Source organism: Mustela nigripes, chromosome 13, assembly GCF_022355385.1.
Source record: "Mustela nigripes isolate SB6536 chromosome 13, MUSNIG.SB6536, whole genome shotgun sequence".
Classification (NCBI taxonomy): Eukaryota; Metazoa; Chordata; class Mammalia; order Carnivora; family Mustelidae; genus Mustela; species Mustela nigripes.
Window position 1 is genome coordinate 103,726,375 of NC_081569.1, and position 16,953 is coordinate 103,743,327.

The 16,953-nt window shown below is 41.0% G+C and overlaps 1 protein-coding gene across 3 annotated transcripts in view; it reads right to left on the minus strand.

Annotated features, from left to right (window-relative positions):
- Positions 1–16,953, minus strand: part of SLC35F4 (solute carrier family 35 member F4) — a 236,571-nt gene that overhangs the window by 21,428 nt on the left and 198,190 nt on the right. For 2 of the 3 annotated variants that reach the window (XM_059371292.1, XM_059371290.1), the window contains exons 2-3: positions 5,185–5,370; positions 650–947 (exon numbers count right to left, since the gene is read on the minus strand). In XM_059371292.1, coding sequence (XP_059227275.1) covers positions 650–867 — 218 coding nt within the window. In that variant the 5' untranslated portion in view covers positions 868–947; positions 5,185–5,370. Of the gene's footprint in view, positions 1–649; positions 948–5,184; positions 5,371–16,953 lie in introns of those variants that run through there. The other variant, XM_059371291.1, reaches the window with a different exon arrangement.

Here is a 16,953-nt window from a genome sequence, read left to right on the forward strand (position 1 = left end):
TTTGTGAAACCAGATCATTTTATCTGCTTAGGTACCACAGTGTCCCAAATATTGAGCAAATATTTTTTTTAATTTTTTATTTTTTATAAACATATATTTTTATCTCCAGGGGTACAGGTTTGTGAATCACCAGGTTTACACACTTCACAGCATTGAGCAAATATTTTTGTAACAATTAATCTTATGAAGACATGTTCTTTTCTGGGCTTGAGCCACTGGGGTATTCCCTTAAAGCATGACTTTCAGAGATAATTCTGGATTTAAATCTGGATCCTGTTATTAGACCTGTGTGACCTTGGACAAGTCATTCAACTTTTCTAAATTTGTTTCCTCTTGTGTTAACATAAGAATAATAACACTGCCTTAAAAGATACATGTTACCAGCAGTGATGATGAATTAAGATAAGATCTACAAAAGCACCAGCACAGTGCCTGGCATGTGACAGACATTCAATAATTTTGTGCCGGGGGCGGGGGGGGGGGGGGCTGATTCTCTTTCTTAGTGCTCATGTATTCATTACCAACCTTAGATCCTGGCTTTCCACACTCCTCTAGTCAACTCAGTTCATCATGCCACAGAGAAGAAATTATGCAGTTTCATAAAATTATTTTAAAACATCTTGCACTGGCCCTTTAACATGAAACCTACCTGAACTTTTTCATCGGAGATTGTTTTTCTTGAGCGGTGGCCAGATGACCGGAATAATAGACTGGGAAAAACATAATGTTCCAGTTTGTTGAAAACCAAGTCATGAAAAATGGACAGTAGAAGTTCTTGTAAGTAATTTTTACAATCTGTGTGGTTCCAACCCAAGACGATGACACTGACAAGATGATCAAGAGTCCCCAGACAGCCTTCAGAACCATGGACGTGCAAGACTGGCAGCGAGCCTTGATTCTGTTTTCTTGGCTGCTGTTCTCAGGATGAGTCTGTGTTCCATCATCCCCTGAGAACAGGAGAGGAATACAGATGTGTGGAAATCAGGTTATAGGACAGCAACCAAAGAGGCAGACAGTAGTATCATCAGGGTTTTGCTTTTTTACCATCATTTAAAGGGATTAACTCTGTCTCCCTTTCTCTCCTGAATCTTTGCTCTGTAAGGTACAGTATGGATCTTGACCCCTACCCGTTGTTAAGGTCACGACAATGCTCATGAACTTGGTGGATGCTGTGCTGTTCTTCCAGGTACTCTAATCACTTCTTCATGAAAGCATTACATATCTCAGCTCCAAAGACTTCGACTTGGCCACATGACCTGCTTGGTCTAATCAAACATGAACAGAGAGATGTGAAGTAGGCTGCCTCCCAGGAGAACTTTAAGGGCATCACAAGGTCCCATTAACCTCTCCTGCTCATCTTCTCTGTCATTAGAATAGAAAAAGCCAAATAGGAGTTGCCCTTTTAGTCTCTGTGGGGGAATGAGCAGATCCCAGCCAAAGCAGCCCTGTATCCGCTGACATGAAAAGTAAGTGAGAAATAAGTATTTGTTGTTATAGTCTACCAAGGTGGGTTCCCCCCCACCTCGAAACTGCAGCAAAGCTGACTATTAAATTGAAAAGCACTATGTCCCAAGAACAGGGCAAATCCTAACTACACAAAGTCATTTCCCACCTTGGAGCGAATTACAATTTAATGTATTTCTGGGAGCACAATGAGTTCTGCTTTGTATTTGTACATTTACTAAGAAAATTTAGTAGCATTTTTTTTACATTAAAAATAGTCAAAATTCTCTAAAAGCGACAATCATAAAGGACTTCTTTCTTGATAGAGAAACAAATTCAACACAATAAATTTATGCACTTGTTGGGAGGTTAAAAGGGAGAAGTCACTGAGTCCCCAAGCTGAGATCCCAGGTGTTAGAATACCAAGGGAAGGGAGACAGAATTGTCTGCAAGTTCTCTCCTGTCTCCAAGCACCTCCTTTGAGCACAGGGTTTGTCCAAGGAGTTAAGAAAGTGGTATAGGCTGCAGATTGTAAGTGGTAGCGGATGGGTTTCTTACTTTCTCTCTCTAGAACCTACTCTCTCTCCCACTAAATGTGGTCCTATTGCTTAATAAGCCAGGTATGACCACCCCCCTGGGGTAAAAACTTTCACCCAGGTAATGCTTTCTAATATAATTATTTGGGAAGGGAGTAGCAAGCCTTGAGGGTGAATTCTGAATTGGGGAATATAAACCGAGCAATGACAAACACAGCAATTACTGTATGACTTCAAAGTCTTCTGAACGGTACTGGATTCTCAGGGCCTAAGCCTCTAGAAGATGAAAACTGGTCTTCTTTTATTTATGTGTTCAGCAAAATCTTATAGAGATCACCAGGAGCTAGTTAGTTATTTGGGTCCTAAGGGTTCAAAGATGAAAGACCTGAGCTCATGGCCTAGTGGTAAACCAGAAAACACATCCAAAATAGTGTGTTAGGGCCAACAGAAATAGTGTGTTAGGGCCAACAACGGCAGATACAAGGCCATGTAGAAACAGAAGAGGGGCACTTGTTAAGTGATGGGGAGGGAAATGATCGGGAGAAACTTTCATGATGTAGTAACATTGACATGAGTCTGGAAGTATGAGCCAGGTAGCTCCCTTTACTGTGTATAGACAATTCTTGCTCTTGATAACAGTCCTGCAAATCCTCTCTATAACCATGTGGCTTATGCAGAGAGCAGAGGGGAAAAATATAAAATGAGTGAGAGGGTGGAATAAGAGACTCTTGTCTTGGGAGTCTTGGAAGCAAACGTTAACCTACCCAGTAAAGTAGATATTACCACTCCCATTTTACAGATGAAGAAACTGAGGCTTGTGTTAAAAGTTGTCCAAGGTTGAACCTACGTTGGTATGACTCTAGGGTCCAAATCCTTTTATTCTGAATACTCATTCTGTCTAGGTTTCAGGCTTGAGCTCTTCATTCAACCCCTGGAAATTTCAGAAATGGTCTGGAGAAAAAATTCTGTTTCCTGACAGGAATGGTAGCCTGGCTTGAGGCTGAAGAGGAGGGATGCCTAAGAGAAAGGTGGACTCTTCAGATTACATTATTCTTGGGGACCATCTCACCAAGGAGGGATGATTCTGTAAAGTTTATCAGTATCCCGTTAAACTGATACCTGCCTTTGCTGTTGCTTTCTTCATAGACTGCTTGGTGCCACCATCGTACCATGGACAGTGCTCTTGATGCCACCGGTAGTCACCTAGATCCCCCCATAGCATCAAACCATTCTTCTGCTAGCTAGATTTACTTGTTGCCAGTTCTTTAATTTCACCATCTATCAATATCATAGAAAGACTGGGTCTCCAGAGCTCTTTTATTTTTCTGGTGGTTTAAAATTCTCTGCAGTCCTGCTTAGATGTATGGTTTTGTATAGACCATTAAAACGGATATACCAGGAATTCCATCCATTACCATGAAACCTGGTTAGAGTCATTAATGGCAGAGGCCACTGGAATTTGGAAACCTGGGTGCAATCAGTGTATGGCCCTGAGCTCATGTTTGATTCCAGTCTTAGCTTCTTTATCTGTCAGTGATAACACCTGTCTCATGGGATTTGTTTTGAGGTTTAAGTACGTCACATTCATGAAAGCATGGTGAGCTGCTCTTCAGATCATTCTCCTTTTCTCTTTTTTCTTCAGTGCCCTGGAATACCCCCCAAGTGCCTTGTGAATCATCGCACAAAGTAAATTATGTCCTCTGTGATCTTTAATGGTATAGATTTTAAAATTTGTAGTCTGCCTATGATAGATAGAGCAAGTCTTTATTAACCAGTATATTTAATTAACTGGAACATTCTATTCTGCAGATAACTGGGATAATAGGAATATTACTACAACTTATTAAAGCCAATTAAAACTTTCTGAAGACTTAAGATGTCATTTTCTTCATTTTTAAAAAGAACCTCAGCCTTGGGGTCAGTAGCTGCTCAGATACTATTTTAAAATACTGTCACTTTTTGAAAAATCTTTTCTTATATATATATAAAAAAAACCCAACCTCTTCTCAAATTAGGAGAGCCCTAGAAGAGGCTTTTCTATTTCTTCTATATCTTTGTTGACTATTCCCCATCCATACTAAGCACCCTGAATTCCATTCTTTTCTCAAAGTTCTGTTTTATTTTCAACTACCCATTTATTTTGGATGGAGTCTTTTGTTGTTTTTGCTGTTTTGTTAATGTTTTTAAGGAGGCAAGATATTTAATATGTTATTGAACAAACCGAAGGAATGAGTGGAAGGACACTGAAAATGCAGGTGGCAGAGATGGAAAGGAGGTGACCAAGGATGTGGCGAAAGGAGTTGACATTGGAAAGGTAGAAACACGCATGTTAACGGTTGCCCCAAAATATGGTAATTGGCAAACAAAAGAACAGAGACATCGTGGCACAGAGGGAAGCATCTGTTGGCATAGGATTGTTGATTGTTTTCACTCTTTTCAGAAGTGGAAGGGCAGTCACGTGACAAGAGGAAGTGAGTGAACTGGGAACTTGAGCACCTTCTCTGTGGAAAGCAATGGGATGTCCACTGCCAAGCAGGACAGAATGGGCAGCAGCCCAGTGGACTAAGCTACATTGGAAAATGATAAATTTGCCAGGAAATCCCTGGATCTGCTATCAGATTTATCTAGCAATTCTAATAATCTGAGTAACTTGGGAGTTGGTGGGTGTGGTCAAACGGATGTGAGGAAAGGCTAGAAGTCTTGATTGACCAGTAAATGCTGATCAGGGAGGCAGTGCAGTGTCCTGAAGAAGACATAAAATTGGGAAAACTAGAAGGATTCCAAGGACTGCCAGTTGTGACAAGCACAAAAACAGAGTCTGTGATTTTTTCTGGTGTTTTTAATCTCAGAGAGGGAGAGCGCTATTACTGCATCCCAGGGTTGAGATCAAAGATGCAGGGGTTTGACATCTTCAAGATGAGAAAACTAGTCACCTTATAAACTTAATTGAATGTCACTGTTTAATCATGTGTTAAGCCCTTCAACAACTGTCTCTGGTGTCCAGTTTCTCTGCTATACTGTACACCACTAATAGATCCTATCTATCCATTTCCCTTCTTCCTTCTTCCACTTGATAAACCTTCCCACTCCCACCCCTGAGAGTCCATGTAATGTCTCTGTGTTCTGGGCCAATGGTACCATCTTTCATGGCTGGTTAGAAGGTTACCTAGATGTACTGTTATTTAGGAGGAGGTCACCAGGGTACCTGATCTGTTTGGCCTTTCAACTCTGTGTCCACACACTCCAGAGGATCCTCGACTCTGAAGTTCAAGAATAGGAGCAGAAGAATCTTCAGTGACAGAAAGAGGGGACAGTTGTCTGCTGATGCCACTGTGGGAACTGGGGCAGTTGGCTCCTGGTTTACATCGAGTTACTGATGATCTGGAGGTACCTGGGAAGAAAGAGTTCATACAGTTTGAGGACTTCCCAGAAGAAAAACTGGAAACAGATTTAAGAAAAAAAAAAATTTTTTTTTTTTTTTTAAAGTGAGAGAGAACAAACAAGGATGAGGGACAAGGGGGAAGGATAAGCAGAGTTCCCACTGAGCAGGGAGACCAATCTCAGGACCCTGGGATCATGACCTGAGCCAAAAGCAGTGAGGCTTCACCGACTGAGCCAGCCAGGTGCCCCCAAACCGGAAGCAGATTTTAAACCCCTCGGCAGTAAAACACATGGCAGCAGGAGTCACAGTCTCGATATCAGGGACATTCATTGAGCTCAATTGTAATTTTATAAGAGGGGCTCTTAAAAAGAAAATTCTATACTGGCAAGGTTTGTGTCCCCAAGATAAAGGGTCCTTTTAGATAAATCTGTCAACCAAAAACAAATTTGACAAAATGGTAAATGGTTTGGGTGGATACATCTGTTCTGAGTTAGAACTGCTAATGCAGTCAAATAGTTAACCTCAAGGGAAGGAAACGGTTCTGTCACAGGTGCTTTTTCCCTTTTCCTCCTAAGATTGACTGTTAAATTCTTAACCCATGAAACTGCCCATGGTGTTTCTTATGAAGTCCACTCTACACGTTTCCATTGAATTGGTCAGAAAAATCCAATTAGTTTGTGTCTTCTCAATCAACTCTGGCCTCTATCCACTCCCAGAGGAAAACCCAGCCTTCAGGATCCTCCATAGGCCCAGCCCCTCCTAATTCTGATTAGTCTTCCATGCATCCCTGCCCAGGGTGGGTCAGCTTCATGGGTCTTTGGACCATGCAGTCACTCAGGGCTCAGAAGGACCTCACACACCTCCCCCACAACTGTGTATAGTTGCCATGTGGAGGTTCTTTTATCTTTCTTTTTTTTAATTTAATTCAATCAGCCAACCTATTTAGTACCTCATTAGTGTTGGATGTAGTGTTCGATGATTCATTAGTTGCATATAACACCCAGTGCTCCTCACATCACATGCCCTCCTTAATGCCCAACACCCAGTTACCCTATCCCACACCACCTCCTTTTCTGCAACCCTCAGTTTGTTTCCTAGCATCAAGAGTCTCTAATGGTTTATCTCCCTCTCCTATTTCTTCCCATTCAATTTTCCCTACCTTCCCCTATGATCCTCTGAGCTATTTCTTATATTCCACATATGAGTGAAACCATATGAAAATTGTCTTTCTCTGATTGACTTATTTCACTTAGCATAGTACCCTCCAGTTCCATCCATGTTGATGCAAATGGTGGGTGTTCATCCTTTCTTGATGGCTGAGTAATATTCCACAGTATATATGAACCACATTTTCTGTATCCGCTCATCTGTTGAAGGACATCTTGTCTCCTTCCACAGTTTGGCTGTTGTCGACATTGCTGCTAGGAACATCGGGGTGCATGTGGCCCTTCTTTCACTACATCTATATCTTTGGGGCTAATACCGTAGTGTAATTGCTGGATCATAGGGTAGCTCTATTTTTAACTTCTTGAGGGACCTCCATACTGTTTTCCAGAGTGGTTGCACCAGCTAGCATTCCCACCAACAGTGTAAAAGTGTTCCCCCTTCTCCATAGCCTTTCCAGCATTTGTTGTTCCTTGTCTTATTAATTTTAGTCATTCTAACTGGTGCTCTCTCATTGTGGTTTTGATTTGTATTTCCCTGATGACAAGTTATGTGGAGGATTTTTTTTCCTATGTCTTTTGGCCATTTGTATGTCTTCTTTGGAGAAGTGTCTGTTCATGTCTTCTGCCCATTACTTGGTCAGATTATTTGTTTTTTGGGTGTTCAATTTGAAAAGTTCTTTACAGATCTTGAAATCAGCCCTTTATCTGATATGTCATTTGCAAATATCTTCTCCCATTCCATAAGTTGCCTTTTAGTTTTGTTGACTGTTTCCTTTTCTGTGCAGAAGTTTTTTTTTATCTTGATGAAGTTCCAAAAGTTCATTTTTGCTTTTGTTTCCCTGGCCTTTAGAGACATGTCTTGCAAGAAGTTGCTGTGGCCGAGGTCAAAGAGGTTACTGGCTGTGTTCTTCTTTAGGATTTTAATGGGTTCCTGTCTCACATTTAAGTCTTTCGTCTATTTTGATTTTATCTTTTTGTATGGTTGTAAGAGAATGGTCCAATTTCATTCTTCTGCACATGGCTGTCCAATTTTCCCGGCACCATTTATTGAAGAGACTGTTTTTTTTTTCAATTGGATATTCTTTCTTGCTTTGTTGAAGATTAGTTGACCATAATGTTGAAGGTCCCTTTCTGGGGTCTCTATTTTTTTTTTAAGATTTTATTTATTGATTTGACATAGAGCGAGAGATCACAAATAGGCAGAGAGGCAGGCAGAGGGGGAAAGGGAAGCAGGCTCCCCGCTGAGCAGAGAGCCCAATGAGGGGCTTGATCCCAGGACCCTGAGATCATGACCTGAGCTGAAGGCAGAAGCTCAACCCACTGAGCCACCCAGGAGCCCCGGAGTCTCTATTCTGTTCCATTGATCTATGTGTCTGTTTTTGGGCCAGTACCTGGACATGCTGTCCTGATGATTACAGCTTTTCAATACAGCTTGAAATCTGTATCAATACATTGCGATGCCCCCTGTTTTGGCTTTCTTTTTCAACATTCCCCTGGTTATTCGGGGTCTTTTCTGGTTCCATACAAATTTTAGGATTACTTATTGCAGCTTTGTGAAAAATGTTGATGGTATTTTGATAGGGATTGCATTGAATGTGTAGATTTCTTTTATCTTTTAACTTGTTTTTTGTAAGTAATTTCCAATGGGGTAATGGAGCACACACAGGGGGCTTAGGCTCAGAGCCTCAGCTCAGGTGTGGTTTTGCCTCCAGTTGCCTCCCCACCTCCTGGGGTGGGTTTTCAGCAACCACTCCCATGTCTTTGCTTAGCAATCCTACAGGGACCTGGGTATAGGTGGGGGGAGTTTTGGGATCTCAGAGTGAGACCCCCAGTGTCTGTGGGGGCTTGCTCTCACACAGCAAGTATCCTGTGTCCAAGGGAACAGATTTTAAATAGCAAATAAAAAATACCTTGGTTAAGTGGAGAGCGAGACAGAGAAGGAGAAAGAGAAAGAGCATAAGAAAGGAAAAAGCCATTTTCTGCTTTTTGAAAAAGGGGCTCTGCATTTTCACTTTGCACTGGGCCTCCTAATGACACAGCTGGCCTTGCTCAGACCTGAGCACTCCATTCCAACTAGGCTGGTTCTGGCTGTGTTCTGACACCTTCCTCTCACTACTGACAACTCTTAAGTCTTTAACTGGGTTGTGCCTCCACCTGGAACATTCTGAATCTACCCAAATCTTTAAACACTATGATCAAATCCTGATTGGTTCATGCAGTCTTTACTGTTAAATCACATGCACCTATACTTTCTTTGAACGTTTACTGTATGAGCTCATTTGACGATAGTCTTCACTCACTGCCCCAATGCTTCACTTTCTCCTGTGTGAACCCTTTTACTCCCTCCACCTGCAGAGGCTGCTTGGCTTTGTTCTCTCTCTCTCTCTCTCAGTAAACTTTTAATTTTGAAATAATTTTACATTTACAGAAAAATTGAAAAGATAGTTCCGGGAGTTCCCATATGCTCTTTAGCTAGTTTCCTCTAATGGTAACATCTTGCATCCACCCCCCTCGTGCATTTGTCAAAATGAGGAGATTAACATTGGCGATTACTCTTTATCACACTCCAAACCTCATTTGGATTTCTCTAGCTTTGTCACTAATGGCCTTTTCCTGTTCTGGGACCCCACTCGGGACACCACATTACATTCAGCCATTGTGTCTCCTTAGCTGCCTATGTTTGTTCACAGAGTACATTTATTTTTCCTTGAAAGTTAAGAGTTCCTCTATTTCCATGGATATAAGGGGAGGAACAGAGGCCGTCCTCCTCACTGGTCATGAAGGTTCTTTCTTGGTGTGGTGCTTGAGAGATGGTAGAAGCCAGAAAATGAAGAGCAAAATCTTGAAATAGCAATGGCATCTTTGTTTTAGTTTGATTTTGAATAATCATGTCACGTACTATGTGAGTCATCACTTGAAGTATTCAAATCGGAACCTCAAGAAGCAGGGACATTCAGAAAAAGAAAGCCTGAATTCCTGAACCATGATCTCCAACAAGCACCTAGCAAACAGCGGAGTAACTTGGCTGTGAGTGCTAGTTCTTCTGTCTGGTCCTCCCTATCTATGACAAAGGGTATCTTGTTTTCTTTTCTTTTTTTCTCAGTCTTGGGAAAACAAAAAGAGGTTCATAAAAATAGTTAGTCATACCATCTATTATTAAATGTCTTCAAGTTGGCCTTATTGAGATGTATTATCTAATCTTGGATTCAAAAGAATAAAAAATGTATGGCTACTCAAATAAGCAACAGAAGAATTACATATTGATTATTATGCTCAAATTAATGTTATTATAATACTGTTGCCATAAAAGTGTCAAAAATAGGGGCACCTGAGTGGCTCAGTGGGTTAAGCCTCTGCCTTTGGCTCAGGTCATGATCTCAGGGTCCTGGGGTCGAGCCCCACATCAGGCTCTCTGCTCAGGGACCCTGTTTCCCCCTCTCCCTCTGCTTGTCTCTCTGCCTACTTGTGATCTCTCTCTCTGTGTCAAATAAATATATAAAATCTTTTTTTAAAAGTGTCAAAAATACATAAGCTTCTTATTTTACGTATCCAAGATGTTTACTGTGCTCACAACTGTGCTTCGCAACTGTGTTTCTAATTAAATATTTCTAATTCAACGAGAAGAATGTCTAAAGCTCAGTGAATGCTCATTTATTTATGCTCTTCCACAGGGGCTAATGTACAGATACTTCAAGAGTCATTTTTTTAATAAAGATTTTTATTTATTTGACAGAGAGAGATCACAAGTAGGCAGAGAGGCAGGCAGAGAGAGAGAGAGGAGGAAGCAGGCTCCCTGCTGAGCAGAGAGCCTGATGCGGGACTCGATCCCAGGACCCTGAGATCATGACCTGAGCCGAAGGCAGCGGCTTAACCCACTGAGCCACCCAGGCGCCCAAGAGTCATTTTTAATTTATCTTTCAAGTATTTTTCATAATTTATTTTACACGAGTTGTGCCTCCTCCTGTTTTCTTATGTGAATATCAGGTTTCATTTTGTGATCATTTAATAATTATAAGTGGAAAGGAGGAAATCCAAAAATAGGGTGGGAAGTTAGTTGAGCAAGAATTGAGATAAAATATGGGCCATAGTTACTAAGAAGTTGGTAAATCACGTGCAGCTGAGAGTGTTGGATTTGTAAGCCAAACAGTGATTTCTCTTGTTTCCTCATTTTCACTGGCTTCTGTACCACCTGGTCCATATGCAGTAAGGCTCAACACCCATTTCCTGCAGCCATTTGCCTCACACTGGTTGATTTATGGAAGAGATCTGAGAGTAGGCGAGCCACTGGAGACATTTAAAATCATTGTCCTAAAAAGGGCAATCTTTAAACTTCAGAGCCAAGCCCAGAGGCCATATTCAGAGCTTGGGCCATGAAATAGTCATCTCCAATCCTGGAAAACAAAAACAGTGTCCCATGCTACATGGTCTTGTACCCTTCAATTACTATAAAGCCACGTCTGACAAAAATAATATTCAGAACGTCACCTGGGTTGCAGTCAAGGATCATAAATAAATCATGTCTATTTTCTATTTTCTATGCCACAGTGAGTGCCTGGGCATTGCAAATTCAGTTAGTGAACAGTGTTCAGACTTTAATAGGTATTGAGAGTAAACTGAATTAGAAGTGATAGGTTGGAAGCCTCTCATTAGTCACACCAGATCATCTCCCCGCCCCTTGTAAAGACAACTATTCACCTGAGCCAGCCCTAGGAGTGGGGCCATCTTGGTGCCATTCTTCATATTTTCCAGGGACAAGAATATAATTTCTTCATTTGCACTGGTTAGGTTCTGCATGTTCCCCAAATCGATTTACCTCAACAAGAAGTTATTAAGCACCCATTCTAGGCAGGTATTGTGTTCAGAACAGGAGTAAAGACAAATCAAGGACACACAATCCATGCCTGCATGGTGCTCTCAACACAGTATTGGAGTTAGACATGTAAGCAATTAACCATAATTTAATGTGAATTGGAGAGCAAGAAGAAAGGGAGTGATTCATTCTGCCTGGAGCAGGGAAGACATCAAAGTTGGCTTTGAAGGAAGAGCAGAACTTTGCTGGGCAGAGTTCTACAGTGAGAAATAAGCAGTAGAATCAGAGGCAACCATAAGAGCAAATATTCAGAGGGGTAAAGAACGTGCTGTGAGACAATGGTAAGATGAACAACTCTAAGATGCTGAATTCTGAGTACAAACAAGGCTTGAAAATCTTTTGAGGAGTGGTTCTCAGATGGTCTCAGTTCTCAAATGGTCCACAGAATGTACTCAATAAATGCAGAGTTCGGTTGCAAATGGTTCTCAAATGGTCCATAGAACGTGCTCAATAAATGCAGAGTATTATAACAAAAAATAAACACATAAACAAAAATGACTATTAGTGGTATTTTATTGGTTAGAACGTCTGATTTCATAAAAGAAATCCAAACTCGACCCAGTTTCAGCAAAAATGGAGAGGTTTTAGGAGCTTAGCAACCAAGGGACAGAACAGCCAGGAATGTCCCTAAGCCTCAGGAACACCTGGGACTGGGGAGTAGTGTAGGTGAACCATCCCCCATCTCCCACTGCAGGTGCAAGCTGCCTGTCTTCTCACTTGGCTGCTGTTGGCCTTTCTCTGCTGAAAATTTGGTTGTTTGAAGCTCCCAGGTTTCCAGTCTTATAGCCTTAGCCTCCAGGAGAAGTCCAGTTTCCCAGAGTCAAAAATCTTGAGGCAGAAACTTGTGTCTTATACTGACACCTGGTCCAACTTCTGTGGACAGAGAACACTGTGACAACACTGGGAGAGGGTGGGTGGGGCTGGGCAGACAGGGCCTAGGGCATCCATTTAGAAACGTCCAAGCAAAACGGGGAAGAACTATAGAGGCTGAGTAAAACAACTGCCTAGCCAGAGTATAAAGTGTAGGGTTCTCAGATAACAACTTGAAACACCAAGCAATAAAGAGTAACTAGGAAAAGCTCTTTGGATTGTAGGTAAGAGGTTCTGTAGGTAAGAGGTTCTGTGTGAGCCAAGGGCAAGATGACTTGGAAGATAATAGACATCAGTCTAAGAAGAGCCCTGCCATTGACTCTTAATCTCTCATGAACACAAAAGGTCAATGACACATTTGGTTCTACTGAGAATTATACTGAACAGTGAGCTGAAGGTCTGAATCCTCGCTTGCCCCAAGCTATGAGCCTACTTACTTGAAATATCACAGGTAGCTCTGGTGCCCAAACCTAAAGGCAGAGATAATGAGAATACAAAAGGCAATGACACAATCCAGGGGATAGGGGTGACAGGATGGCAAGGGAAGTGGGGTTGGAGGGGTAGGAGCTGTATGACCAGAGGCAGCATACTATCCTGGACAGACTTCCATGAAAGGCAAGATACCAACTGGCTACATTCTCTCAAGGAAATCACCGGACCTTTCTTTGTATTCTTTAGACTCTGAAATTTAATGATGGAACAAAATGGTTTCCTAAATCCCTACAGCTTTCTCTCTATTGATTTAAAGATTTTTACATTTTAAATTCAATTTAATTAACATATAGTGTATTATTAGTTTTAGAGGTAGAATTCAGTGAGTCATCAGTTGCATAAAACACCCAGTGCTCATTACTTCAAGGGCCTTCCTTAATGCCCATCACCCAGTTACCCCATCCCACCACCCACCTCCCTACAGCAATCCTCAGTTTGTTTACTATAATTAAGAGTCTCTTATGGTTTGCCTCCCTCTCTGTTTTCTTCTTATTTTATTTTTCCTTCCCTCCCCTTATGTTCATTGTTTTATTTCTTAAATTCCACATATGAGTGAAATCATATGGTATTTGTCTTTCTCTGAATTATTTTGCTTAGCATAATACTCTCTAGTTCATCCACATCATTGCAAATGGCAAGATTTCATTCTTTTTGATGGCTGAGTAATATTTCATTGTGTATATATATCTCACATCTTTTTCAAACAATCACCTGCTAATCATGTTTAACCATAAAACAAACTCTATTTTTAACTAATTTTTTTATAGTCATTTATATTAGTCAAGTCTCCAGAAGTGAGAAAGAGCAAACTCAAATTAGGATACTTTATTTAAAAGGTGGTCCAAAGAAGGGCCATATGTACCCCAGTGTTCATAGCTGCAATGGCCACAATCTGCCAAACTGTGGAAAGAACCAAGTTGCCCTTCCACAGACGAATGGGTAAAGAAGACATGGTCCATATATACAATGGACTATTACTCAGCTATCAGAAAGGATGAACACCCAACTTTTGTATCAACATGGACGGGACTGGAGGAGATTAAGCTGAGTGAAGTAAGTTAAGCAGAGAAAGTCAATTATCATATGGTTTCACTTACTTGTGGAACATAAGGAATAACATGGAGGACATTAGGAGAAGGAAAGGAAAAGTGAATTGGGGGAAATAGGATGGGGAGATGAAGCATGAGAGAACTTGGACTCTCAGAAACAAACTGAGGGTTTTGGGGGGTGTGGGGGGATGGGTGAGCCTGGTGGTGGGTGTAAAGGATGGCATATATTGCATGGGGCACTGGGTGTAGTCCATAAACAATGAATCTTGTAACACTGAAAAAATAAAATAAAAATAAATAAAAGGTGGTCAAGGTACAGGGCTACTGGGTCATGTGGTTCCCTAAGTTGGCCACTGAAGCATCATCTGGGAGTTCATTAGAAATGCAGCCACCTTAGACCTATTAAATTAGACACTGCTGTGGGGGTAACCTATGATTTAAGAAGCCCCCCAGGTGATTCCAATGCAAGTGAAAAAGTTGAGAACTACTACCTGTCATACCCCAAAAGGGAGGGCAGTACCCAGGTGTAGCAATGGATCTTACTATACTTAGGCCTGAAAGTACAAGGAGAGGGAGAGATTAGAAAAATCTGGAAGGAAGGGCTTGCCTGATAAGAATTACAACTTTTCATTAAGTAAGCACCCACCTAGGGCTGCCTGAAAATACTCCTTTTCTTTGATATCTCTTAGGGAATCCCCATTGATCAGGAAGCCGAAGTCAGAGGACAAGAGAGTCTGTTTCTGCAGTCCTTATAGTTCAACCACCACAAAGAAGGGCAAGTAGAGAGAGGTTACGGGGCAGGTAGAAAGAAAATCTGGAAAGGCAAAGGCATATGATCTATCATGTTTCTACAATAATAATATTACAATTACAAAATCAGAGGCTGGAACACGTGATCTTTTAGCTTTAAGCTTCTTTGATTGATGATTCTTCTTTGATTATTCTTCCAACCAATCTTTTGAAAATTATACTTTATACATAAAACTAACTTTGACTATTTTCAAATAATGTTTTATAAGTGTGTTTCTTTTAAATATCCATGATCTTTTCTGTGAAGATATTTATAATCACTGAAGAAACATCAAATACAGAAACGTAATCCTGAATTTTCATGTGGAGTTGGTTGGAAGCCACAATTATCACTTTGACATTTTGTCTTGGAAAAAGAGATATGGACTCTGAAAAACAATCTGAGGGTTTTGAAGGGGCGGGGGGTGGGAGGTCGGGGTACCAGGTGGTGGGTATTATAGAGGGCACGGATTGCATGGAGCACTGAGTGTGGTGCAAAAATAATGAATATTGTTATGCTGAAAATAAAACAAACAAACAAAATGAATTACTCTCTTTGTATTTAAATGTGAAATGAAATATAATGTGTTATTTTATAACTGTGAAATAAATGCTGTTGGCAAGGAAAAAAAGAGGGTATCAGCAATTCAACAAAAGATTATATGAAAAGCTATATTTCATATTTCATCAAATTACAATGGCAGCAAATATTCCTTGTAGTGAGGGAGTATTTATTGTCATATCGGTTGGGTTTTCATTGAAGTTCATATAGAATTTGCAATTAAGTTACTCACTTACTGGATAAACACTTAGTCCTAGAATTATTAAAAGGGGTTAACATGGTGGATGTTTTCACAAGCACTATATCAACCTTCTGATTCAATCTGTACCACCTTATTCTTTCTTTTTTTAAAATTTTTTCTCACCATAGCACATACCCTCCCCAATGTCCATCCCCCAGCCACCCCATCCCTCTCACCCCTTTCCCCTCCAGCAATCCTCAGTTTGCTTCCTGAGATTAAGAGTCTCTTATGGTTTGTCTCCCTCTCTGGTTTCATCGTTTTTCATTTTTCCTTTAAAGCCCAAACCCTCCTAGCACAGCACGGCTTTATTTATCACGTACAATTCACTCTCTGTAGCTCTGAACACTTTAAAAAAAAAAAGATTTTATTTATTTGTATGGGAGAGAGAAAGAGAGCACAAGCAGGGGGAAGGGCAGAAGGAGAGGGCTAGGGAGAAGCAGATTCCCCACCAAGAAGGGAGCCCGACTCAGGGCTCTATTCCAACACACTGAGATCATGAGCTGAGGGGAAGGCAGATGCTTAACAGGCTGAGTTACCCAGGCACCTCTGAACACTCTTGATTCATTTCATAGAGAGATCTCTTTTAAAATAAACTGTCTGCTTTGATTTGAATTTCCCTGATGGCTAATGATGTTGAACATTTTTTCATGTGTCTGTTAGCCATTCATATGTCTTCTTTGGAGAAGTGTCTGTTCATGTCTTCTACCCATTTTTTGACTTGATCCTTTGTTTTTTGCATTTGAGTTTGAGAAGTTCTTTATAGATCTTGAATACCAGCCCTTTATCTGTACTGTCATTTGCAAATAACTTCTCCCATTCCATGGGTTGCCTCTTAGCTTTGTTGACGTTAACTGTTTTCTTTCTTTGCTGTACAGAAGCTTTTTATCTTCATGAGGTCCCCAAAGTTCATTTTCACTTTTGTTTCCCTTGCCTATGTGATACCACCTTACACTAGTTAGAATGGCAAAAATCGGCAAGGCAGAAACAACAAATTTTGGAGATGTGGAGAAAGAGGAACCCTCTTACAGTGTTGGTAGGAATGCAAGTTGGTGCAGCCACTTTGGAAAACAGCGTGGAGATTCCTCAAAAAGTTAAAAATAGAGCTACCCTGGGACCCAGCAATTGCACTACTAGGTATTTACCCCAAAGATACAGATGTAGTGAAAAGAAGGGGCACATGCCCCTCTCTGTTCACAATAGCCTCCTTGTCCACAATAGTCAAACTGTGGAAGGAGCCAAGCTGCCCTTCAACAGATGAATGGATAAAAAAGATGTGGTTCATATATACAATGGAATATTACTCAGCCATCAGAAATGATGAATACCCACCATTTGTATCAACATGGATGGAACTGGAGGGATTATGCTAAGTAGAGAAAGACAACTATCATATGGTTTTATTTATATGTGGAACATAAAGTATAGCATGGAGGACATAGGAGAAGGGAGGGAAAAATGAAGAGGGGAGGAGTCAGAGGGGGAGGTGAACAATGAGGGACTATGGACAATGAGAAACTAACTGAGGGTTTCAGAGGGGAGGGGGTGGGAGCATG